Source organism: Poecilia reticulata, chromosome 14, assembly GCF_904066995.2.
Source record: "Poecilia reticulata chromosome 14, P_reticulata-male-v2, whole genome shotgun sequence".
Classification (NCBI taxonomy): domain Eukaryota; kingdom Metazoa; phylum Chordata; class Actinopteri; order Cyprinodontiformes; family Poeciliidae; genus Poecilia; species Poecilia reticulata.
Window position 1 is genome coordinate 28,484,594 of NC_088843.1, and position 27,765 is coordinate 28,512,358.

Genomic DNA, 27,765 nt, shown 5'->3' on the forward strand with positions numbered 1-27,765 from the left:
ATTCTTTATTGAAACATGTGGAACAGTTGCACAAATATTCCGGACATGTTTTCTCATTTCTTGAGAAACAATTAGCCCACTTAAACCTGGGGCTGAAAGTGCAAATAGTGTGTGCATTGGGGTATTGTGCTTGGGAGACTGTGTTAGGAAAACACAGCGCCTCTTGGGGCTGGAACCCTGAACAAAACAAACGATATGCCTTTTGCGCATAAACGAATGAGCGGCAATCAGGTCTCCCTGTTTCTGAAGCCTCTCTTCTGTCACGCCATCTCACTTCGTTAGGATGACTGAGGCTTTTTCTTTTGAGACGTCAAATCTTGTTGAAAACCCGGAGGAGGGCCTTTGCTCCAAGCCGACTGGCAGGTAGTACGCTTTTTTGACGGCTGCGCCATTGTAGTGATGAGAGCCGGGGGTGGTGCTGCTCTCTTTGGCGGCGCCAGTGCTGTCACCAGCTTGCGTGCGCTCATGTTGGGCCTGGACCTAGCGTCACGTCTGGGAATGATGCAACAAAGAGCTTTAGTATGCTTTTTCTTAAGCTCAAACTTCGATTGGATTGCATCAAGGGATTGTCCAAAAAGCCCTTCCTTTGACACCAGCTCGTCCATGTATATGGCCCTGTCCCTATCGGGAACGTCAGAAAGCATTAGCCATAGGTGTCTCTGAGCAACCACTGTCAAAGCCATCCCCCTCCCCAGTGAGAGCGCTGCACAGCATGATGTGCGAAGAATATAATCCACAGTGATTCTGATCTCATTTAAAAGGGGGATCAGATGGCTGTCAGGAGGCATCTGAGCTCCTAGCTCGAACAAGCATATAGCTTGATAAATTTGAAGCATGGTGGCAGAGCTGAGGGGACGAGCAGTGGTTGCTTGAGCGCGATAGGTCTTCTCCAATTAGGATGCGGAAAACCTGCATTGTTTGGATGGAAGTGTGGCAGAGCCGCACACAGTATGCTTGTATGATGGCGCCAGGTAAGCTGCCAAGGACGCCTCCATTGGTGGTAGATTAACCAGACCCGCTTTGTCGGCACCTTCCAGGTCCACATACTGTCCATAGACAGGCACTGTAAAGGCCGCAACATACTCGGGTGCACTTCAGTTCGCGGAGACTCCGTGCAGATTCGAAGCGAACGTCCGTCAGACATGTCCGCGCACATTAAACTACCCGGTGGACACAGTGTTCACATTGAACTGGTTTTCATGTGACATCGGGCTAAGGTTGAGAATAAGCGTTATATGAGTTCATATTGTTTCAAAGTTGACATTAACATGATAAAGTCAACATAAAGTTGTCACGGGGACATGATAGACACGTAAGCAAAAAAGATAGGAGGCAAGGAAAAGATAATCGGGTATGTGCTCATTTTCGATTGCTGCACAAATTATTACACCAATCACAATTGTGCTTTTGAAACATAATAAATAAAGCTTATTGAATGGATCCCTGATTACAGTTAAAGCCAGCGCAGCCTCCTGCTGCTCCTCTGCCTGCAGTAGAAACTGCAGGCAGAGGAGTTCCTACTGCTCCGGGCAGCGGTTCACTGTCTTTGCCGGATGAACCGACATGTGATTGCCATTCTCTGTCTCGCACTGAGAGGTGAGTTAAGGCTAAATAGTTCATCAAACTTTGTTAGTTCTCATTAGGATTGTGTGAAATAAAAGAATTTGTCAGGAGAGAATTTTAGGTAATCAGTACACTCGAGTATGAAGACCCAACCGTCCGCAGACAGTACGCGCAGTTCGTGGAATGTGCACAGTACGCCCGAGTATGTGGGGGCCTTAACACGCGTGGACAACGGTTTGTTCCAGGTCGACGTTAGCTCCGAGACAAAATCTGGGAACATGGGCAGCCGGCTCTGTCGGCAGATAGAATCCAGTGAACAAAGACACCTTCTGAGCAGGAGGAGGGGTGGGCCACTCGATGTCTAACTTATCAGCTGCACGCCGGCAAAGGGAAAGGAACGATGTGTTATCCTGACCCACCGGAAAGGCGGCGGCGGCAGATGGACATTGGCCTGCAGAAAAGTCGTTGCCATCGTCTTCCAAAAGGCTTTCCAGGCCGATGTCTAGCACATCGTCGTCACCCTGAACCTAAAGGTGATAGTGAGATGGGGTTGCATCCTGCCCAGTTTGGGCTAAACCATCCACATACTCCATGGGTTCTGCCCAGCTGGAAGCTGGGGCTGCCCAGCTGGAAGTGGAAGCTTTGACACCTTCGTACTCTTCAGACTTGGACCAAACCGGGTTCCTAGACTTAGAGAGCATGGGGTCTTATTGTGACATGGTAGCCTCTCCCAGCACTTTCTTGGTTTAGTTTTTGGAAAAACAAAACCAATGCTAGCTAGCAGCAGCGAGAAAGCACCGGTTGAAAAATGGGTGCTCTCAGCGAGGTGAAGAGCGTAAGAACTGAATAATGACTGTGATGGGGCTGTATTTATATACAAGCGGGGCATACCACCTGTCATCACACGTTATTTGCCTAAAGGCATGATTAAAGGGCTGCTGCAACAACACCTGAGCTGAGGCTACAACACTGGGCTGCTGCTGCAATACCTGAGCTGGACCTGCAACGCCTGACCATCAACTTGTTCAGATTAAACGGAAATGTTGAAAAGAAATATGAAGCAAAGCCTATCTATAACAGAGGAAGAGTTTGAGGAGATAAAGAAATCCTTGGATTTTATGTCTGATAAGATAGCAAAAATCTCACAGCAACAGCAACTTATAATGAACTTAATGGGGGAGGTTAAAGAATGTTGAAAAGACAGAATGTTGAGAAAGACAAGCAACTAGCCTTCCTGGAACATTGTGTGGCTGACTTAGAACAATACAGTCGAATGAATGATGTTGTAATTAGTGGGTTGGAAACAAAGCCACGATCATATGCCCGGGCCGTGACAGAGGCAAACACTACTGAAGAAAGGGATAAAGATCAAGGATCTTTTGAAAAACAGGTAAAAACATTCTTCAGTAAAAAGGGCATCATCATTGATAACAATGCTATTGAAGCTTGTCATCCTCTTCCACAAAAAACAAAGGAGTTAAACTTGCCATTGTAATGAGGTTTACAAACAGGAAACATAAAAATGCACTCCTAAAACAAGGACGGAAATTAAAAGGATCCAATGTTTATATAAATGAGCGTCTTACAAAAATGAACGCAGATATAGCTAGACGAGCACGTTTTCTCAGAAAACAAAAGAAAATACAGTCAACATGGACCTCAAACTGCAAGATTTACATTAACTGATATACTGATATCAGACACATGGAAGAGCTGAATAAATATCAGTGAAACAAGACAACCAGGCAACTTCTGCTCAACTTTCTGAAATCCAGTAATACATTGAAAATATATACATGTATATGTGTATATATACACAATGTGCCTTTAGTTTATGTGCCTTTAGTTTATGCCACTAAAGGAAACTAAAGCCTTTAGTTGCATAAAGGCTTTAGTTGCCTTTATGCAACTAAAGCATAAAGGCTTTAGTTGGCTTTAGTAGATTGTATTGTATCTATGTATACAATACAATCTATGTATTGTATACATAGATGTACACATCTATGTATACAAGATGTGTATACATAGATGTATACAATGATGCATTGTATAAAACGAAATGCATCATCTATGTACCTGAAACCTGTAGACAAAATCAAAATTAAGGAAATAGTTAATCAATGTAACAATAAAAAAATCAATGGACTGGAATGAAATTAACATGTCACTTATTAAAAAGATAATTGATAATATTGCAGATCCACTGACTTACATCTGCAACTTGTCATTCATAACTGGAACATTTCCAAATGCAATGAAAATTGCAAAGGTTATTCCTCTGTTTAAATCTGGCGATAAGCATATTTTTAATAATTATAGACCTGTGCCCCTACTTTGTAAATTTTCTAAAATACTAGAAAAAGTGTTTAGTAAAAGGTTAGATAATTTCATTGAAAAGCAGAACATTCTGACAGATCGTCAATTTGGCTTTAGAGAAAACAGATCAACTTCAATGGCACTGATGGCGTTAACAGAAGAAACCATAGACAGTATGGATGAAAGGAAATTTGCAATTGGTGTATTTCTGGATCTCAAAAACAGCCTTTGATACCATCAATCATGGCATCTTACTAAAAAAACTGGAAAGGTATGGAATTAGAGGGGTGGCATTAAACTGGCTTAGAAGTTACATTGGACAAAGGAAACTGAATTCGAAAATCAGAAATCAGATTTACTAAACATAACTTGTGGGGTTCCGCAGGGATCAGTGTTGGGACCCAAATTATGTATATAAATGACATAGTCAAAGTATCAAACCTTAGAAATTACATTCTATTTGCAGATGATACAAGTATCTTCTGTACTGGAGAAAACATTCAACAACTCTCAGAGGTGGTCAATACAGAAATGAAAAAACTACAACATTGGTTCAAAAACAATAATGATCTGTAAATTTAGATAAAACTAAATTCATGATATTCGGAAACAATAAAAAAAACAAGAAAATAATCCAATTAAAATAACTATTAACAATCTTCATTTACAACAAATAAAATTTTTGGGTGTCATATAGGATGATAAATTTAGCTGGAAAACAAAGATCAGCCTAGTAAAATCTAAAATAGCCAAAAGTGTTGCTGTTCTGAGGGGAATTACTTTTGTCCTGGACTACAAATTCTTGTTTATTCTGTATAACACACTCATTATACCACATTTAACATATTGTGTGGAAGTATGGGGAAATACATATAAAACAAATTTACAGCCATTATACGTCATACAAAAAATAATCAGTCCGAATACTACATAAAGTGGGATATTGGGAACACAAACCAGTTATTTGTTAAATCAAATACTAAAATTCTGGGACCTTGTAATATTTAAAACTGTACAATTCATGTTTAAGGTCAATTCAGCAACTTCCACCCAATATACAGGAAAGGTTTTGTGATAGAGACGTGCTTATAATTTAAGAGGTGAAGGATATTTTAAAAAACAATGTATTAGAACAACCACAAAGAGTTTTTGTTCATCTGTGTGTGTAGTAAATGTCTGGAATGGATTGAATGATGAGTTAAAAAAAGTACAAATATAAACCAGCTTAAAAAACTGATTAAAAAGGAGCTTATTTCAAAATATGTTCTATAAGATGACTGTTTTATAGTTCATAAATGCTATTAATGATATAGTGTTTAAATAATTGTACATCTTTAAATATCATGTAAAGTGGAAACAAGTTGTCTCATTTTGATGTTTTGACAGTTAATTGATTATTAATTGATAAGTATGAAAGGGGCAGGACATTATAAGATATTGTATCTTCTACCTGCTCCTTTTCGAACAGAAAATATAAGATTTGCATGTCACTTGGGCAAAATAACTTGTTTTACCTTTTATTTCCTTAGTTTGTTTCATTCTATATTTTTCTTTCTTGATTGTCTTTTCTGTCTGTTCGAAATAAAATAAATTTAAAAAAAGGTGTCTTCAGTTACGTCACGCGGGGCATGATATCCCATACTCCGTTTTGTACTGAGTGAATTGACTGAAAAGGAACATGTTCCTCAAATGTATTGCACAAAATCATTCTTAATCAGTTTGTAGTCTGGTCAGTTCTGCCTATTTTGAGCTCCTTCCAGAATGACTATACAACCGTACATCTTTGAAAAGCAGAAGTGGAGCCTCCTGCACAACCACCAAAAATGCAACAAGTGGTTTCTGAATAAATAAATAATAAATTGCAAAAAATATTTAAATGAGCTCAATAATTTCCATTTGCACGATTTGTTGTTTTCCCTTCTGTTCGAAAAGGTTCTTTCTGAATGTTTTAAAAAGGTGGCAGACTAGGAGAGAGGTTCCACTCACATGGTCTCCTCGTCTATGTCGTTCTCCTCAGTGTTGCTGGTGGCTGTGGAGCTTCCTGAGGTGCTGCTGCCATCCAGCGGGTTCACCTCCTCCTCAGTGAGGCAATCCACCTCCAGGTCTCCGTCAGACAGTTCCTGAACAACAACAAACAGGTCAAATCTACAGAATCTGCATTCCTGATGACAGGCAAGAGAGAAGCAGACTTGTCTCTAAAGTAACGACAGCTTTTGATTCGGAAAGTCTGAACTTTCCAAACTCAAATCTAAAGAAATCTGTTCTTGTTTTTCGATTGTTAATGCAGAAATACAAACCTGTGAATTTATAAAACATAATTCAACAGAAGCAAGCAAAGAAGGAAGAAAGGAATAAAAGAAGGGAGAAAAGGGAGGAAGGATAGAAGGAAAGAAAGAAGAAAGGGAGTAATGAAAGAAGGAAGGACATAAAAAAAGACAGAAGATAAAGGGAAAACGAGGAAAATGAAGGAACAAAGGAAGAAAGAAAAAGAAGGAAAAAAAGAAAGAGGAAGGAAAGGAGAAAAAACAAGGGAAGAAAAGATTTGAGGAAGAAAAAGTGAAGGAAGAAAGCAAGGACGGAATGAAGGAAGGTAGAGGGAAACAAAAAGGAAAGCAGAAAGAGAAATGGAAGGAGGGAGAAAATTAAAGTAGTAAGGAAGGAAGGATGGAAAGAAGGAAAATAAAGGAAAGAGGGAAGGAAGGCAAAGGACAAAAATTAGGAAACAAAATGTAAGAAGCAGGGAAGGAAGGAAGCATGGAATAAAGGAAGAGAGAAAGGAAGGGAAATAAAGCAAAAAAAGGAAGAAAAGAAAAACGTGAATCAAGGAAGACAGAGTGACTGGATGACTATTACAGCTGGGTTCAGGTTAGAAATAATCTCTTATGCACTTATTTTTTTTCTTCTCATTATATTTTTTAATGAACCATATGAACAAAAACACACACTACTATGAAAATCCAAATAATCTCTCAGCTACCACTTTGGTCTTGTGAGTCTTACATTTGAGTCGTCATGCTGCGTTCTCTCCTCCTCTTCTCCTTTTTTAGAGTTGCTCAGAGTGGTCTGGGCATCGTCATCACTCTTTACTGAGCCAGGGTCTCTCTCAGACGTTGCAGTGCCTGCAGTCAGTCTCAGGTCAGGGGGCGAGGAGCTGCGGGATGTCTGACGGCGAAACAACTCAATGGCCAGCCTCTGACGTCACATGAATTAAACAGGTTATAAAGAGTTTTGCAGGTATCACCAACTCAAATTTAAGACTTCAAGAGCATTAATCATAAGACCTGTATAGTAACAGAAATGTATATAAAAAAACAAACGCATATTTTATAAAGCTTTTTTTTTCAAGGATGCATGTAGCATTGAGCAGAATGGCAACATTAGCTAGTCATTGGCAAAGCCAAACGTTGTTCAGTCAACTGGCAGTAATACCAATGATAGATGCAAAAATACACCATGTTCCAAATTACCGTAGTATGCAGGTGATATTTCCTCAGATTTTCCTTAATGGTCAATGCAAATCTTAGTATAATTTTCAAGTCACGAACTATTAGAGTAAATCAAATTTTACCGAACAAAACTGCCAATGAGGACAGTATTTTTTTTACAAAAATAAAAAGCTTAAAACGCACTGTTCCAAATTATTATGCACAGCAGATTTTCAAAACATTTTATGGGTTATAAAGAACTGCAAATGGTCATTCTTTGAATGTGCAGCAGTAAGTGGTCACATTTACTAAAATCAAAAGCTATTTCAATCAATCAAATTTTTCATTTTAAGCCCTTATTTTTAGATACAAGAATTTAAGGATTTTTCTGATGCGTAGACACCCTGTGGTCAGCTGTATGAGGTTAAGCAACTGTGACAGCTGACCCTACTGTCACACAGAGATCTGAATCGTTTTCCTTTCATCCTTAACATTAGTTTACACATTGATTAGTGAATAGTTTAGATTTTGTATTTTTAAAATAATCATTAGCCTGACTCCTTAGTTAACTATTTGCAGCGCACACATTTAGTTAACTTTAACTGTCGGTTCTTCATATTTTTGTTAAATGCGATGTTAGCTGGAGAGGCACCAGCAACCCTCCCGACCCCACTAAGGGACAAGGGTGTACAGAAAATGGATGGATGGATGGATAATTTCTTTGTTTTGAGTTACCAGTTTACTTTGGAGCTGCTGTTGGAGTCACACAGAAGAGCTCCAGCTGATGGATGTCCTACATGGCTGACAAGCCTCCTCACCAGGTCATTCCATTTGTTTGCCCGGGAATGGGGAAATTTGGTTTTCTTTAGTTTAATTTTACTATTTTTTTAATGTTTCTTCTTTTTTGGCAGTTTAGTTCTAATAGTATTTATTTAATTTAAATATTTAGTATTGTGTTGACCTGCATTTGTTTAAGTTCTTGTATGTTTAATTACCCTTGTGTATCAGCTGTGGTCTGATCAGCCGCTATTCAAGTTCCCCTCATGTCTTGTTTGTTAGGTCAGTTTTGTGCTTGAGTTCTTTGTGTTACTAAGTTTGTTATGTTGACCTCAGTTTTGGGCCCAATTCATAATTTCTGAATTATTTTTGGACTTTTTGTAATAAATTAAGAATAGCTTTGGAATCCATTCAGCGTCTCTCTGGCTGGTTTGTGTAGAGCCCTCACACAACCAAAACATTTAGTTAGCGACGTACCTCTTTGAGGTTGTTGATCTGTTGTATGTAGCCGCTCTGAGCTGACTCCAACTGGCTGATGTACCAGTACTGATCTCTGCACTTCTGGAAAAATGTAGGTGAGCGAACCTGGTAGCTGCACAATAGCAAAAAAGAAATAATTGCTTATACTTATACTATAATGATACTTTTTTTTTTTTTAAACCCACTAGAATTGTTTTTTAGATCACATTATGAGAGTAGAAAGCAAAGCAACAAAACCTACATTGCACAAATTGAAATTAAAAAAATAAATTTTCCTTAATGGAAACATGTCAATTTCAAAATCAAAATTTTCAAAAAAAAGTTTTTGCTCCAGGATGAGGCAGTTTTTTAGCTGTATCAAAATTTATGCTTTTTGCAAAAATGCAGTAGAAAAACTTTTTGCATGAGTCATACCAGTTTGCGTACAGAAGCAATGCGCTTATTGAAAAAGTTTATGCACATTTGTAATGGAAACGCAAGTATAGTTATGTTTGAGCTCACCGAAGGACCAGCGTGTCGGTCTGCATGTTCAAGTAGCCCTCGCTGGCCAGCAGGTCCAGTCTGAAGAAGCGGTTGTAGCCCCAACATTCACCAATCTCGAAGTCTGAAGCAAACTCTCGGATGATGTTCTTGGTCGGGTCTCTGGACGCCTGGTGCACCATCTCAACACGGTACTCATATCTGAACAGTTAAGGAACACTGTTCACTTCTGGCTAAATATGTGTCAAGATCAAATAAGTTAACTTTGGGGTAAGCAAGACCTTAAAAGAGAAAATATTGAGTTTCCATCTACTGAATGTGATGTGGCCAATTGTTAACAGGCTTCCAACAGCACCACAACTTGAAAGCTAAAGATTTTGTTGTGGCCTTCAAAGTTCCAAAACCAATGCTGTGGTTAGTAATGGATGGTTTGTTTCTCTTGAACACACTTCTGACTTGACTGTTTGAAAAAATATATGTAGATTATTTCTTGAAAAAATATGGACAATAACAAAAAACATCTTGCAATTTAGATGAAAACAAGAGTTTACTTAATTTTATGTTTCAAGTTAAACGAGTAGTCAAAAAAAAATAACTTTTTGGATTTTCGAGTTTTCTATATAAGGAGAACTCAAAGATTAAAGAAAGAAAACATTTTCAAAGAATTTGACAAAAGAAGGCAATGTGACATTGCAAATTTACTTTCCCCTCAGAAAAAAGTAAAGTCAAAACACCAGTTCATGCACTATCACAGCTGGATCTCTAACGTTTACCAAGGCACAGATGACAACGTTCTTTATGATGACAAAAATCAGGGCTTCCCGAGCCCCTAACCAGTCTAAGCAATGCTTGTTTTTGCTTTAACTATTATTTATGGAGTTTTTTTATTACATATTTTTAACCATTAGCCGACTGCAAGTGTCTTTAGTGTGCTGAGTGTTTCACTGGCAGAGCAGACTCTTTCCTGAAAGATGGGTTTATAGTTTATGCATTGCATACAGTATGAGCCTGGGAGTGCACCAATCGCACCGCTGGTGCCTCTGCGCATTGGCTGCTTCATGCACTGTCACAGCTGGATCTCTAAAGTTTACAACGGCACGGATCACATGCGCCTCCTTTCACTTAAACTGGACACAGGCTCAACTATATGGACATTTATATCTGAGAACTCATATTTCTTTGGATAACTCTACATAAAGGTATGAGTCAAGTTAAAAAGTCACTGCATTTGCTCTGCTCGCACAGGTCAATGTGAGGCACAGATATAGGTGTGCGTTTACAGGTGAATGTTAAGCATGCAATGACAATGGTATAACCAAAGGTGAAAGTAGTTTTATACTCTTGCCGGTACTATGACAAAAATTGTCAGTGACTCATTGTGCGAACCAAAACAAATAAAACCATTAATATTTTACTGTACTATAGGTATCTGTATAGATAACACAGAAGGTGGAAGCGCTTTATAGTGGGAGAAAAAATTAAAATAAATAAATAAAGATATATATATATATATATATAAAACAGCACGGCAAAGTGTTAATATTAGGATACTTTTTCCTCTTTGATGATGCAGTGGGAACATGATATTTAAGATCTTGGCTATACCCTCAAATTGCCAAAATCACACTGGTCACAGTTAAATGTCTTATGTTCCCACTGCATCATCAAAGAAGAAAAAGTATCCTAATGTTAACACTTAGCCGTGCTGTTCATATATATATATGGCCACTTTCATATGTATAGGAAATTGTTTCTTTGTGTGTGTGTATATATATTTAGGCCTGTCACAATAACAAATTTTGCTGAGCAATTGTCTAAAAAATTATTGTGATAAACGATAATATTGTTTCAAGACCTTTTTGACACTGATTTAATGGAAATTACGTAATAATACATGTGATTTCCTGCTATAGATAGATACAGTTTATTTTCAAAAGAACACTGGAACTAATAAACTACATAAACAAAACAACCAAAAACAAAAATAAAATGGATTCTTGGTCTCCATTAACAAAAAACGTACTTGAATAAAAACTAAACAACATAAAGCCAAAGTGGAAATAAATACTGCAGTCAACCAAAAGAGTGCAGATTATGAAGTCTGTATACTATATTGCCCGTCAGTAATCACTTGATTTAAATAGAGAAGATGAGAACATCCGACTACCTAATGCAGTAGTTCATACTACACCATTTTTTTTCCCCCTATTTTCCCCTTACGATAATCTTAGATCGTTGGCCGATCTAAGATTGTTGCTGGTGATTTCGTAACCGATCATCCTGTAGTGTGATTTAGATCGTCGTGACCGCTCCGATCTAAATAAGGGGTTTTCCCCGATTGGAAGCGTTAACCCTGAATGTGACAGGTAGTGGATTCTCCTCCGCTTTCTGAGGGGAAATTAAGGAGGGGAATCCCAAACAGCTGACACGGCGCAACACGAAGTCCATCCAGCGGACATTGGAGATGATATGTGGAAACATTAATATTTATTCAACATTTCATGCAAAGAATATAGAAATGACAAGGGGAGGAGTTGGAGCCAAATTGCTACCGCAGTTGATAAACCCGGTAAACTTTCAGATGTTCTTCGTTATCGTTACATAAATAGGTTATAATGATTTTAATTCAGTCAGGACTTTGCGCTATCTCTAGCCACATGCATCACAAGTAGATTCCAGTAAAGCATTGATTAATGTCTGGTTTTAAAATTAGTTAACTGGACTTGTAGACATTATTTTGGGCTACAAGTCCAAAGTGCTGTGTGGCTGGGCACCACACGGCACGATCGAACCCGATCAAAACATTATACCTAGGATTTCTGTTGGCTAATGTGTGGTCTCTCAGGTTTTGAAATTATGGGTCAACAGCTCGTGTCGTGTGCGCAGAGATTACACTAAGGAAATGAGGAAGGGAGGGTCAGTGGAGAGCACCGGAGTTGAGCCTTTTTTCATTCAGTGTCAACAGAAAGAAAAAAAGGCAGGAAGAGACGATAAAGACGATAATTAAAATGAGGTCGATAGGTTTAATTTATTGTGCGATTAATTGATTTAGATTTATCGTTTATCGCGACAGGCCCATATGCCTATATATATATATATATATATATATATATATATATATATACTCACACACATACAAATAAACAAGTGTATATACAGGTACTTCTCAAAAAATTTGCATATTGTGATAAAGTTCATTATTTTCCATAATGTAATGATAAAAACTAAACTGTCATATATTTTAGATTCATTGCACACCAACTGAAATATTTCAGGTCTTTTATTGTTTTAATACTGATGATTTTGGCACACGGCTCATGAAAACCCAAAATCCCTGTCTCAAAAAATTTGCATATTTTATCCGACCAATAAAAAAAACTGTTTTAATACCAAAAAAGTCAACCTTCAAATAATTATGTTCAGTTATACACTCAATACTTGGTCAGGAATCCTTTTGCAGAAATGACTGCTTCAATGCAGCATGGAGGCCATCAGCCTGTGGCTCTGCTGAGGTGTCATGGAGGCCAGGATGCATCGATAGCCTGAAGCTCATCCAGAGTGTTGGGTCTTGGTCTCTCAACTTTCTCTTCACAATATCCCACAGATTCTCTATGGGGTTCAGTTCAGGAGAGTTGGTAGGCCAATTGAGTACAGTAACACCATGGTCAGTAATACCATGGTCAGTAACACCATGGTCAGTAATACCAGTGGTTTTGGCACTGAGCAGGTGCCAGGTTGTGCTGAAAAATTAAATCTTCATCTCCATAAAGCTTGTCAGCAGATGGAAGCATGAAGTGCTCCAAAACCTCCTGATAGCTGCTGCATTGACCTGCCCTTGATAAAACACAGTGGACCAACACCAGCAGCTCCCCAGACCATCACTGACTGTGGGTACTTGACACTGGACTTCTGGCCTTTTGGCATTTCCTTCTCCCCAGTCTTCCTCCAGACTCTGGCACCTTGATTTCCGAATGACATGCAAAATTAGCTTTCATCCGAAAAAAGTACTTTGGACCACTGAGCAAAAGTCCAGTGCTGCTTCTCTGTAGCCCAGGTCAGGCGCTTCTGCTGCTGTTTCTGGTTCAAAAGTGCCTTGACCTTTGACCTGGGGAATACGGCACCTGTAGCCCATTTCCTGCACACGCCTGTGCACGGTGGCTCTGGATGTTTCTGCTCCAGACTCAGGAGCAGGTCTAGAATCGGTCCTTCTCCAAAATCTTCCTCAGGGTCCGGTCACCTCTTCTCATTGTGCAGCGTTTTCTGCCACATTTTTTCCTTCCCACAGACTTCCCACTGATACAGCCCTCTGTGAACAGCCTATTCGTTCAGAAATTTATTTCTGTGTCTTACCCTCTTGCTTGAGGGTGTCCATGATGGCCTTCTGGACAGCAGTCAGGTCAGCAGTCTGACCCATGATAGTGGTTTTGAGTAATGAACCAGGCTGGGAGTTTTTAAAAGCCTCAGGAATCTTTTGCAGGTGTTTAGAGTTACTTTGTTGATTCAGATGATGAGGTTAACTGCTTGTTCAGAGAACATTTTGATGATATACTAATTTTTTGAGACAGGAATTTGAGGTTTTCATGAGCTGTATGCCAAAATCATCAGTATTAAAACAATAAAAGACCTGAAATATTTCAGTTGGTGTGCAATGAATGTAAAACATATAACAGTTTAATTTTTATCATTACATTAAGGAAAATAATAAACTTTATCACAATATGCTATTTTTTTTTAGAAGGACCTGTATATATGAAAGTGGCCGTTTTGACAGTTTATTACCAGTTCATAAACACAGGTGTTAATTTCTCAACGTAATACCCACACCATGAGCCGTCAAATGGATGATTAAAGCTATGTTACTGTGAAAAATTGTTGTTTTAAACACTGACATTATTTACTGGCCTGTACAGTAAGGTCACGGATTATTCTGGCCATCATAATCTGTGACCAGTGTGATTTTGGCTCTTTTGTTATAAATACTCCCAAACAATAGTGAAAAGGTGGTATGAAAAATAGGTGTAAGTTGTGACCAGTGTGATCCTGGCTATTTGAGGGTTAATTATTTTAAGTGAGATATGACTGTAATGCAGAAACACTAAAAACTATCAGAACACTTAAAATAATTTCTTAATTGCTTTACAATTTATTAAATGGCCAATTTATTAAATGGTTTACATATTTTAACGAAGGAACAATGGCATTCAGTGCGATGGTCCGTCAAACAGTTTTCAGAGTTAAATACAAAGTAATACATTCTATTTTCTTTGCCAATGCGATGGTAATAAAGGAGCCGTCAAGTTTACAATCCCAGCTGTATCAGTATTTTTGCAGTTTACCTAAATACTCTTCTCGCTGATCTTCAAGACGTACCTGTGCTCTACAGACCCCTGCGGTCACAGAAAATGATAGGTCACAGATTTTGCTGTAATACCGGTTTACTTTCACCCCTGGGTATATATGCGTGAACAAAGAATTATGTGCAGCGTGTACATTGAAATGCGTGTGCATTTAACACACAGAGCCATGCTGCCCAATGCGCGTCTCTGTGTCTGCGCTGATTAAATGTATGTGTTCCTCTGTTAGATGGTGCTTTAGCGGACCAGTGGTTCCGTCCATGGAAGAGCTTTCGCGCTCGCTGTAAACACGCTGTAAAATGCTTTCTCCACTTACAGTTAACTTTGGCGTGCAGCTGAAGTTGCTGCACGCGGAGATCAGAAAAACCCGTCCCATAAAGCTCGGGCAACCAAAACAGTCTCTGCGGTGCTTATTAAAAACCCTAATAAGGGGAGACATGAAATGGAAGATTTACTAAAACCACGTAAATTACATCTACCGTTTGTCCCTCTGTCCAGCAGAGATGCACAGCGCAGCAAATTTAGCTCATCATACAGGGTCGGTCCAAGGTTGTATGAGGCCTTGAGAAGAATTTGACTTAGCATCCCCTTTTGCTGCTAAGAACAGCAGCACCACAATAAGTATTTCACCTCGAGCTGACCTGGGAGAGGGAGTGTTAGTTTAATTGGCCAACCTTAAAAGCAATCAGTGATAATTGTAATTTACTGAGATATATTTGTGAACATCAAGGTGCAAACTCAAAGATTAAACGCGTAGCATCAGATTGTACCTATGGTAAAACAACAGTGCAACTATAAAAACTGATCTTAGCACTTTACAAAGTAAACTTGCCAGTTCTTTAAATGTAAATGTTAATTTAAAATCTTTTAATTTATCTATGCTTGAACCATTAAATCAAATTTAACAGCATTGATATTCTCAATAAAGAAACGTTAGATTTCTATATCTATGGTCTGCACTAAAATGTTAGCATTTATGGGGACCCTAAAAGCCTTAGGAGTCTTAAGAAGCAACTGAAGTACAAATAATTGATATTTATTTTAATTGTATTTTTTGTATTTGTTGCTTTCAAGATTCTATAATGGTAACATTTTTTAATACAAAAAACACGGTGGGCCACTGGTGAACAAACTCGGTGCCCCAACTACCGGGCTTAGCAAGTTTTCCGGGAGAAACCCTGCAAACCTGGATGTCAAAATTTGAAGTAGAATATCAATGGATACCAGTTGTGCAAAATAAGTAATCTACAGTTTAAAATAGCTTTTTGGAAAAGAAAAAAATATTAAGGTACTGCTTAAAGTCTATAAATTAAAAAAAAATATTTATAATAAACAGATTCCTAGGAGGAAAGAAATAACTCCTACTTTGAGGTTTCAGGAAGTCCAGCAGACAGCTCAAGGAACACAGACAGATAGTTTCCACGGACAACGCCGTTACCATCCTGAGAATGTCAAACAGTAGTTACCAGCTTTAAACAGAATCCTGGACATTTCTTTTCTAAATTATCCATCGAAAACATTGAAAAACAGCTTCAGCAAATAAAATAGCTTCAGACTTACTGGGTAAACTTTAAGCCTCCAGCAAAGGCCAGATATCTGCAGTGGAGGACTGTAGACTGGGTCGGCCCTCTGCCTCAAAGTGCTATAAACAGAACAAACCCACTTTTAGACCTACAGTAACATGAACAAAGTGTGACTTTTTACTTTTCTGCTCTCCAGAGAACATTTAATAATTAGTTGGATGGAAGGAGCAGCTCTGGCTTAAGATAATGAAGACATTCACTATGGGTTAAAAAAGCAAATAAATGGTAGAAACTCTATAAACCAGTGGTCCCCAACCTTTTTATTACCGTGGACCGGTCAAGACTTGGAAAATTTTGCTGCGGCCCGGGAGGGGTGGGGGAGCGAACCGTCAGATAAGGCAGTGTTGGTGTTCCCGCTAAAGCCTGGATATATCCAATTTGGGGTTGTCTTGGACTTTTTATCGCAGCCTGTGGGGTTTACCCTGTCTGGGAACGAGAATACAACCTGCAGAATGTGACAGGTAGCCAATCAGAAAGCGCGGTGACGTAAGAACAGAGGGGAATCCCAAACAGCGGACATATCGACATATCGCGCAACTGAGAGTCTAGTGGATATTGGAGATATGTGGAAATGTTTATTATTATATGTAAAGGTCCTTATTATATATGTTTATGTTTATTCAGTTAAAAATGTTAACTATGAAAAAGCACAGTCACCTCCAAATCATAGTGCAGCAAATAGAGCGGCTGCTCCCGTCGTTTTTTATCCACCGCCTTTTCTTTTTGTTACGTCTTTTATCTCTTAAAATTACTCCACAAACTATCACTATTGTTTCTACATCATCATCCGTGTTTGGTTATTCTAAATTCCCGTATGCTATGTTGGGGGTTTTGTGGATTTTCTCCTGGAATCGGGATGTTTGTGACTGGAATCGGTTCGTGTTGCTCCTGCCTTGGACACAGTGGCGCAAAAAGTGGGTATGCAGGGTATGCAACGCATAGGGGCGCAGCACCAGAGGAGGCGCCAAAACCCCGTCTGGAGGGGGCGGCGCGCCGATGATTGTTTTCTCATACACTTCGGCGCGCCTTACGCTCCTTCACCTCGCGCACATAACGAGGTAAATGTAGGGAGTTTTACCCTTCACGTATTGTCGCCTCGGGGGGGTCGGGGGGGTGAGAGCGTCGCTCCTTCACCCTGACGATCCTTCCCTCGGGGGGTTGGGTGGTGGGGGGCGCCGATCTATGTTTTCGCATCCACCTGAATAATGTGTAGTTGCGCCACTGCTTGGACACACGAACCGATCAAACCTGTTGAACTTTTATCAGCTCTGTGGTCACAGAGGTTTGGAGAATCGGCCGACAATTCTTAAATCTTGCTGTCTAAACCAGACTTAAGACTCACAAGCTCTACTCATCTCCTCTCAATCACTGCCCAAACGCTCTCTGACTCTGGTCGCTATGGTAACGTTTACATATCCCTTCAAAATAAGATACAGATGCGCCACAAAAACGAACATTTTACTTTCGTGAAAATTTTAACTCACAATAATGACAAACGGGAGCCCTGAGCTTGTTTCTCTGCAATGAGTATCCGATCTGGGAGTGATGGGAGACAATAACACCCGAAGTGTTGCTTATATCCACAGCCTGTTTGGTCTCTATGTGGCGAAGCAGCTTGAAGCTTCTTTGCCTCATTAGCAGCCGGTTGCCGCATGTTACGCAGAGCGGCTTGTAATGTGGGACTCACCTACCGGTCCGGGATAAATCCATTCTCCTGTCTCTTCTCTGGGCCTTTTCCCCTTCGCAAAGAAACTTTCCAAAGACATCTGATCTGTTTCTTACTCATTTTGCTGCATGTGGGCTCAATGTTGGCGCGCAAGTAACCGAAAGAATCCGGTTAAAGGATTTTCAAAATAAAAAAATCCTCCAGACTCAAATGATACATAAAATGGAAATATTTCATTATTTCTTGCGCAGCCCGGTACCAATTGGTCCACGGACCAGTACTGGTCCACGGACAGGGGGTTGGGGACCACTGCTATAAACCACAAAGATTAATATGGAAAACACTAAAGTTCACACATATATTGATCAGCAATACTCCAAAAACACAAAATCTGCCTAGTTTCTAGTGTGAATATCTTAGTACACTTGAAATAATACAAACCTAACTTAGAAGTAATTTCCGCAAGAAATTTAGTTTTAAGTTAGTAATTCCTTAATATTGATTGTCATGAAATCTGGTATGAGCATGTGAGATCCGTCCAGGTGCACGCAGAAAACGGAATAAAGGCCTGAGAAATAACAGTATATCCTGCATTATGATTTGATGATGATTATAAGTTGTAACAGGTTGCATTATGATTTGATGATGATTATAAGTTGTAACAGGTTAAAGTGATAATACACGCGCCAATGAAGAAATGTCTGTAATGTATGATCAAAACATATATTCTGTACTTTTAATCAAAGAATGTTATAATGTATGCTCTGTACTCTTAATCAGTTGATTTTATTACATTATGGAAGACTGAAAGGCAAAACACTCCTCACTGAGCGAGAAACAAGGGTGGGGCAGAATTAGAAACAGATGGTCAGTGAGTCATAAGGCGTTAGGAAAGTCCGGGATTTTCGGCAAACAGACAAAGGTCTGACATCATGCGATGGGCAGGCTCCAAGGAGACATAGTCCTGCCTTGCAAACCGCCCTGGGTTAGAGGGCATAAATACTGATGTTCGGGGGAGAAATAGTGTTCTTCGTCCGCGGCGCAGAAGAGGAGCCACCAGAGGAAGCAGGCTAAAGACCAGCAGAGGACCACACCCCGGGACCGGGTGAAAGCTCCAGGACTTCACGCCGCCTAGAAGGGATGAGTTCCACCCGCCACCGACCCTGGTTCCAGATCCGACCAACTACTCTGCCTCTACCCAACGCTCTCCAAATCACCGCAGCCGACTTGGAAAAGAGACGGAGGTCTTTTAAAGACAAAGAGTCTGCACGTTCAAAGGACAGCGTGAGTCTTCGCTCCGCTTCTCTTCAAGAAAGAGGACTTTGCTCCGGCAGGACAAAGACTCTGACCAAGGACATCTAAAGATTACAGCTGCCGAGACCAAGAACCATCGGGTACGAGTTGACCAGCTTCCCCCAAAAAGCCTCGCTCAGTGAACTTAGTGATACAGGTTAGGGATAAGAACAAGGATAGGATGTGAGTGATCCTAGTGATTTTATTATAATTTTTGCCTCTTTTACAACCTTTGGGAATTTAACCTGTTGTCATATGCCCCTGCTAAAGCTTGCTTAATAAAATTGTATTCTAAAATTCTAATGAGAATTGTGAACAGTGAGTTTAATTGTGTCAGTCTTAATTATTGTTGGTTCTCCTAAATATGGTAAAGTTAACATACATGATTCTAGAGAAAGGGTGGCTTTGTGTTTTCCTCTGGTGAGTGTTAAAATAATGACCCTGGGACTTAAATCTAAGTCACTAAACTTAATCTAGCCGTTAACAAGTGCCGTTATCTTAGGAGAGGAGCTACCATTAACAGGAGTGGTTGTAGGGGTTATGCAGCTGTGAGGGCTACTCAGTTGATTGTTTCTCAACTGTAAAGGGTCATAACTTCTGGATCGAAGGTAGTCAGAGCTAGACGAGTCCTTTCCGACCCCAGTTTAAACAGATAATTCTCCACAAACTATCTCTAGGGTAAGACCCGAGTTTCTGGGGATTTTCTGGACCTGTTGGACAGAGAACTGGGCAGTAGTGAGTCCAAAGAGTTGTGAGGAGTAGGCGGAACTTACTATTGGGTAGTAACAAACATGATGAAAAACTACTAGCTCCACTGGCAAATGATTTCACTTAGTACTTTTTCTGTCAGGATTCGGGTTAGTGTGAGTGGTCTTTCCTATAGAGGATCTTCGGGAGAGAGTTCTGACAGGCTGGTGCACCGGCAGCTGATTCCGAGTGATGGTGGACCTTTAAGAAGCAGTGGAGTCACTCATCGCTCCCACTTGTTGGTCAGAGTCTAACCAGAAATCATGCTATGGATGTTTTAAGAGACTTCAAGTAATATTGTGTCTTCCCTCAGAAACCGACGAGCTGTGGAATCAAGCCAGGAACCAAGTCTGGACTAGGAGTTTGTTTCCTGCCAAAACCAAACATCTCCGCCTGCCGCTCTCCTCCCCTCTCCATCATTGGTCTTCGGTACGCTCCCGGATCGTAGCCTTTTCCCTCTGCGCAACCACCATCCGAAAGACAGTAAGCTTATCCCTCTAAACCAATCAAGATCTCTCAACTCCGGTCCCTACCAATATCTCCCTTCTCCGAACAGAACCTGAGCTGACCTACCCACCCATCCTCTGGAGCACAATCAGATTGTAATTTTTGAAATACATTAAACTTTCACTGAACAGTGTTCTCTGTTTTTTTGTGAACTTGCATGTGGGTCAAGAAACTAAAATCCAACATGACAGAACCATCGAGCCAGTTCGACCCAGCAGGTTCTCACACAAGACCCGCTTTAAGCTCAGCTGAACTTCTTGGCCCGTCACGACGCCATGCTTCATACTCTATTGGATCAGCAGAATTTCCAGGGGCAGATAATGGATCAATTGAGAACGTCAGTCTCAGAATTGACAGACTGGAACAAAATCATCAGCCTCCTAATACAGCCAGCGCAGCAGCAGCAGCCGCCGCCGCCCCTCCACCCGGTGGCCTCCAATTCAGTCAACCCCTACTGGGACACACCGGGGTCGTGAGATTTCGCTTCCGACACCTGTTCACTATTCTGGAGAGATTGGAAAGTGTGGAGGATTCATTTTGCAATGTTCCATCGTATTTTGCAGAACTACAGACTGTTTTCCAGATGACTCTGCCAAGATAGCGTATATGATCGGGTTATTGAAAGGGAAAGCCCTGCGATGGGCAGAAGCTAAATTTAACCTGGCATCTCTTTCTCAAATACCATTTGTTACCTTTCTAAGTGAGTTAAAGCAAACCTTCGGCTATGCAGTCTAGTTCAGAAATCACGCATCAGCTTTGGAACTTGAAACAGGGATCCCGTTCTGCAGCTGCATTCACAATAGATTTTCGCACCCTTGAAGCTACGTCTGGGTGGAATGACGAAGCTATAAAAGGAGCCTTCATTCAGGCTCTAAATGAGACTCTTAAGGATGAACTGGTCTACAGGGACGAACCACCCAATTTGGAGGCTTTAATATCCTTGGCTATTAAGATTGATAATAGACTTTGAGGAAGGTGCAGAGAGAGGAAGGGATCTAAACCTGTGTTTTTTCCAGACAGTTTCGCTTCCGAGGTTGCCATGGAAACCATACCGAACACGCTTCCTCCCAAGGAACCCACGCAGATTGGCCGCACCAGGATTTCCCCCACAGAAAGGCAACGAAGGCTAGAAGTTTGAGCCTGCTTTTACTGCGGTCTTACTGGCTGCAATTTCACAACAAACTAAACCTGTCGAACTTCTGGTTTCTGGCAATCACCGAGAGTTTTTGACTTTCTATGTGTTCCCCTTTCCACAGAGCCCTTTGGTGCTGGGTATTCCCTGGTTGAGACAACATAATCCTCACCTTAACTGGTATGAGGGAAGAGTGGAACCATGGAGCAGAACCTGCCACGCAACCTGCCTGCTGTTGGCCTTGACGAATCCAAAACTTGGCACCACCCAGGAGGACGAAGATGACGCCCAGGATCTGTCCAAAGTGCCCTCCGACTATCATGATTTGAAAATGGCGTATAAAAAAAATAAAGCGCTTTCACTTCCCCCTCACCGCCCCTACGACTGCGCTATTGATCTTCTTCTGGGCGCTCCGCTGCCCTCCAGTCGGCTGTATAACATTTCTAAGCCAGAGAGGGAGAGTATGCTGAAATATATTAAAGAGTCACGGGCTGCAGGCATTATCCGCCCGTCTATGTCTCTGTTAGGGGCCGGATTGTTTTTTGTATCAAAGAAAGACGGTTCTCTCAGACCATGTATTGATTACAAGTGCCTTAATCAGATCACAGTTAAAAATAAGTATCCTCTTCCCATTCTCACGTCAGTTTTTGAACCGGTTCAGGGTGCCACAGTGTTCACTAAATTGGATTTACAAAATGCTTGCCATCTTGTCCGTATCCGTGAAGGTGATGAATGGAAAACCGCGTTCAAAACTCCATTGTGCCATTTTGAATATTTGGTCATGCCATTTGGTCTGACGAACGCCCCAGCGGTTTTTCAATCTCTTATCAATGACGTGCTGCGTGATTTTCTGGATCAGTTTGTGTTTGTTTACCTGGACGACATCCTGATCTTCTCTAAGAACATAATGGAACACAAACAGCATGTCAGATTGATCCGACAACGTCTTCCAGAAAACAGTTTATAAGTTAAAGTGGAGAAGTGCGAGTTTTATGTACCTTCCATCTTGTTCCTGGGGTTTATCTTGGGGAGCGGGCAGGTGAAGCCGGATCCGGAGAGACTTTGCGCACTTCTGGATTGGCCGACTCCCTCCTCCCGGAAACAGTTACAACATTTTTTGTGGGGTTTGCCAATTTTTATCGGAGGTTTATCTGCAACTACAGTCAAACTGCAGCCCCCATGACAAGTCTCACATCCACAAAGATCCAGTTTACTTGGACTCCTGAAGCAGAAACAGCTTTTTCGGCTCTGAAGGAAAAGTTTGCTAGTGCCCCTGTTCTGATCCAGCCGGACCCTTCTCAGCAGTTCACGTTGGATGTGGATGCTTCTGACTCGGGGGTTGGAGCAGTCTTGTCTCAAGTCTCACTCTCTGATCACAAACTGCATCCATGTGCCTTTTTTTTTCGCCGGCTGTCACCTTCGGAGAGAAACGATGATGTGGGGGATCGTGAGTTGTTGGCTATTAAAATGGCTTTTGAGGAGTGCGCCATTCCCTGGAGGGGGCTGAGCTTCCGATCGTGGTGTAGACAGATCATAAGAACTTGTCCTACCTGCAGACGGCCAAAAGGTTGAATCCTCGACAGTCAAGATGGTCTCTTTTTTTTTCGAGATTCAATTTTCTTATTTCTTACAGATCCGGCTCAAAGAATGTGAATCCTGACGCCCTCTCTCGACAATTCTCCTCTGACGAAGGTGACCTTGTTGTGGACACCATAGTGCCACAATCATGTATCATGGGGGTGGTTTCCTCCCTTCAGACGAAGGGCAGGGGTTTCCAATACCTTGTGGATTGGAAGGGTTACGGCCCTGAAGAGCGCTCCTGGGTTCCTGGGTCATTTATTTTAGATGAGTCTGCTCTTAGAAGATTTCATGCCTCCAGGGATTTGGGATCGTCCAGACCGCCAGGTGGCGGTCATTGAGGGAGGGGTACTGTTAGGATTCGGGTGAGTGCTCTTTCCTAAAGAGGATCTTCGGGAGAGAGTTCTGACAGGCTGGCGCACCAGCAGCTGATTCCGAGTGATTGACTGGTGGACCTTTAAGAAGCAGTGGAGCAGTCACTCATCGCTCGATGGTCCCACTTGTTGGTCAGAGTCTAACCAGAAATCATGCTATGGATGTTTTAAGAGACTTCAAGTAATATTGTGTCTTCCCTCAGAAACCGACGAGCTGTGGAATCAAGCCAGGAACCAAGTCTGGACTAGGAGTTTGTTTCCTGTCAAAACCAAACATCTCCGCCTGCCGCTCTCCTCCCCTCTCCATCATTGGTCTTCGGTACGCTCCCGGATCGTAGCCTTTTCCCTCCGCGCAACCACCATCCGAAAGACAGTAAGCTTATCCCTCTAAACCAATCAAGATCTCTCAACTCCGGTCCCTACTAATATCTTCCTTCTCCAAACAGAACTCAAGCTGACCTGCCCACCCATCCTCTGGAGCGCAATCAGATTGTACTTTTTGAAATACATTAAACTTTCACTGAACAGTGTTCTCTGTTTTTGTGTGAACTTGCATGTGGGTCAGGAAACTAAAATCCAACATGACATTTTCATCAATATTAAGAAATTATTTACTTAAAAAAGCTTCTATATCTTGCTGAAAAGTTACTTAAGTTAGTCTTGAAAAAAAAATAACGATATTTGCACTGAAAAATAGACCAAAAATACTTGGTACTATTTTGTGTTTTGCAGTGAACCACCACATTGATTGCTTTATTGTATATTCAAATGAATTATTTTATTTCAGAAGCACAATGACACTGAAAAAGTAGGTTTATTATTAGTTAAATAGGGAAACTATTATATATAAACAAATAATTCTTAGCACCACCATGATAAAAAAGTACTTGAACAGGTTTTGATATCCTCTTTACTTTATGAGAGTGTTGAGGAACGTTTAGTTACTAAAAGAGAACTTCATATGTATATACCTGGGGTATATATGATGTGACCAGGGGTCACGTTAACGGAATATTTTATGTACTTGACCGTTTTGGATTTTTTTTTTCAATGGTGGAAAAATTTGATGCCCGTCCGTCGGTGCAATTGTGCAGACATTTTAGACTTTACGCAGAGTTAATCGCAGAGGCAACTAAAATCAATCAATAAAAAAATCTTATCTGAATATTATCTCATGGGCACTGAACTCAATGTGTCTTGCCGACCGGAAGCTGACTGAGTGTTGAAGAGTTATGGACAGGATGCTATGGAGTGCGTCTGGTTCAGAAGCGCATTTCAAACCAATGGTTGAAATTCCAGTTCCCATTACGCACAGAACAAAAAAATTAAAGAGGATGCAATGTTGTGTTAATCCATTTGTAGTCTAAACAGGAGAGCTGGCAGTTTATCTTGAATAATTAAATAAAGGTGCAGAAGTTAGTTAGACTATAACATGCGCAGTGTGCTGCATAACCAATGCGGACAAGGCTCTGCTGCTGTGAAGAATTAAACTTAACTCACCAGATGCAACCAGGAGGAATTTGTGAGGCTGTGCGTTCAGAACCGAGCGGGTGAAATAATGTAATTTAAGTGGAGTCTTTAATTTAATTTATTATAAGTTATTGGGGCCACAGTCAGTGGTTTGTGTCACTATGGAGAAAAAGTTAAATGCATTTATCTGCTTTATGTGTGATGGGACCTGGATACACGGTTCAAATAGGTGAACACTAACTAACCCGCATAAAAATGCAGCTCAATAGCCATGTTAATATGATTATAATTTGACAGGTAAAATCAGTACATGACAGATTTTTTTTTAATGCCGTCAAGTCAAAATGACAGACAAAAAAATGTCTAGTGCGTTCTCTGGCTGTGACACTCTTCAAAACTGGAAAGAAAAGAATTTGTTGCTAAAGTAGGGGAAGTTTGCATTACTCTTTACACTTTAACTATATCTGTATGTCACTGTTTCCATTGTCATATGTGCATAGTAATGGTTCCAGTACAGTTATTTATTTATTAGCTTGCATAACTTAGGCAGAGCTCATGCTTCACCCAAACTCTGCGCAGCCATTTTTCCATCAGTAAACTGTTGTCTGCACTGAGAGTTTTTACAGAATTGTACATGTTTCTTTCAGAAACTAAAAGCTACAAAAAAGAGACAAAAATGTTTCAGTAAGCACAATATTTAAGCTTCTTTCTTTGCAGCCTAAATCAAATATTTACCTGAAGTTGATGAGTACAAAAGTGCTGGAATCATAAGCAGGAACCAGCTCACTAAAAAACAAACATTCAGTGAGTACGTTCAACAGTTGTTATAAGCCATGAAATCTACTGAAATCATTATATTTTGCTTCCACTGAGATTACCTAGTGAAGTCCGGTGGGACCGGCGTGGTGACGAACGACTGCATGGGTTTACGGTGGACCTGCTGGAACATGAGCAGGATCTCTGGGCTTTTAGAGATCAATTCACTCTTACTGCACGAGTGAAGCTGTGCAACACAAACACATGCAAACACAAACACAATATTATCATCAATTCAAACTCTTTGTTCAGCTTTGCTTCCATCTCTGTACCACAATCCAGAGGTCTTATGCCACCCCTAAGAAGATAACGTCCTGAGATCCATACTTAATGTCTCCTTTTTGGAAGCTAAATACTGTATCGCATCCCCATGGAAGAAAGAGACATTGTGTGGAATTTCACAATGGATTACACAAATGACTGTTTACTTTGCACTTAAGAAAATCAGCTATGTTACAATGAACAAACTTGATAAATTTTGGGGAATCTGGTCTGTCTTTCACACTTGGCTGATCCAACTCAACAGGTGGAGAGAGGGCTTGTTGTAAGACAAACTGGTGTTTATGCTGGTTGGTCTAATGAGGGTCTGCTGCAATTTTTTTTCTTCTCCCATGCCCTTTTGGTTTATCTTGTCTGGGTCTATATTTTTTGCATTTGTAAGTGATTAGGCATGTTCTCGTGGTCTTGTTAAAATCAATAAACATATGTTTAAAAAAAAAACGCAATGTGACTTTGATGTTACATGTAACACAAGCACTTTATAGAAACAAACTGTGATTCATTACAGTACTTCAGATGTAACAAAGTACTTGAACTTCATTACATTCCAACACTGTCCATAACTATTTTTGGTTATTTCTTTCTCAAGCGTTTTTTTTTATTATGCAAGATTTCTTGAAGTTGGTGTTAGTAGGAATACAGAATTTTTTGAAAAGGGAATATATTCTTCTGAGGCAGCCAATAATGAAGACAAATCTTTGAGATTACAGTTTTCATGGCTAAACTAGGTTAAATAAACTAAAATAAGCTAAACCAGGGTGATTGTGACAGAACAATGTAATTACATGGCATGACAAGAGTGGTTTCTGGATTGCTTTGGATACTAAAACAATTGATCAGTCAACAACGGACCTGATGCTCCACCTCCTGCAGTAGGGATTCCAGCAGCTCCGTCTCCTGGGTCAAAGACGTCTTCTGGCCTGTTGGGGAGGACAAGGCATTTCTATTTGCAGTTTGCTGAATGCTAGCCCTGATGGAGGGCTGCAGATGTTGTGTGTGGGTGCTGCTAAGAGCAGGCATCTACTTGCTCCTGAAAAATATTTCAAATGTGTATTAGTCGTATCTAACAGCAGCTCTGCTGTTTTCAGCACCAAACTGAAAGTTTTTGTTGAAGAGAGAGAAAAAAAAAACACCTCAGGCCACATTTTAGTGCAATGACAAATATAAAATCTTTTCATATGGGAAAAGCAAAACAAAAGGGCTTCAAGGTGACTGTTGTAAGAATCAATGGTTCAATCCTAGGATTTTACACATTAGAACATTATATGGAAATGCAACAAATTTCCGGATATCAATATTTAGCAAAGATCAGGCCAAAATAAAAGCTGGGTGTTTCCATTGAGACACCCTTAATGCAATCTTCCACACACCATGTGAGAAAGATTATTCACAAGTCAGAAACTTTTAAGACACCTGACAATTTTCCCCAAAGTGATCATCTCAGGACTTTCAAAGTGTGCAAAACTCAGAGAAAAACTCTTCAAGCCTCCATCAGCAAGTTTAACTGCTAACCAATATTTTTCCAATTTGCTGCTGCTTCCAGATCAGTTTTTGGTGTCCTACCCATGAGAGTGATAAGTTTGTTCTTCAGCTGGTTGTCCAGACGAGCAATCATCATTTCCACCGCGTTCCGGATCTCCCTCACCCTCTCGTCCTTCGCTCCCCTCACAGCCTCCACGTTTCTCTCCTGAGCAAGAAAACGTGAATCAGTGTGTGCTTCCTAGAGGACACTTGTGGTAAAACATGCTGAATAAAACTTAAAAATATTATGTGCTGCTGGGTTGTCATTGTAAATTAGTGGAAGACCAAAGACCACAACTGCAGCTTTTTTATGATGCAAGACGTCAGGAATTCATGTAGTGATCTGGACTTACACAAAAAAATCTAAAAGGAGACTGAAATTGTTATAACAGATTATTCCATCT

General features: G+C 40.5%; 1 protein-coding gene across 5 annotated transcripts in view; it reads right to left on the reverse strand.

Annotated features, from left to right (window-relative positions):
- trim37 (tripartite motif containing 37) overlaps window positions 1-27,765 on the reverse strand; it is a 78,883-nt gene that overhangs the window by 36,369 nt on the left and 14,749 nt on the right. For all 5 annotated transcript variants that reach the window (XM_008428661.3, XM_008428660.3, XM_008428662.3 and 2 more), the window contains 10 exons: window positions 27,404-27,527; window positions 26,693-26,760; window positions 25,624-25,748; window positions 25,481-25,531; window positions 15,956-16,037; window positions 15,761-15,837; window positions 9,063-9,242; window positions 8,559-8,673; window positions 6,880-7,071; window positions 5,866-5,999 (listed from right to left, as the gene is read on the reverse strand). In XM_008428661.3, the coding sequence (XP_008426883.2) occupies window positions 5,866-5,999; window positions 6,880-7,071; window positions 8,559-8,673; window positions 9,063-9,242; window positions 15,761-15,837; window positions 15,956-16,037; window positions 25,481-25,531; window positions 25,624-25,748; window positions 26,693-26,760; window positions 27,404-27,527 (1,148 nt within the window). The remainder of the gene's footprint in view (window positions 1-5,865; window positions 6,000-6,879; window positions 7,072-8,558; window positions 8,674-9,062; window positions 9,243-15,760; window positions 15,838-15,955; window positions 16,038-25,480; window positions 25,532-25,623; window positions 25,749-26,692; window positions 26,761-27,403; window positions 27,528-27,765) is intronic.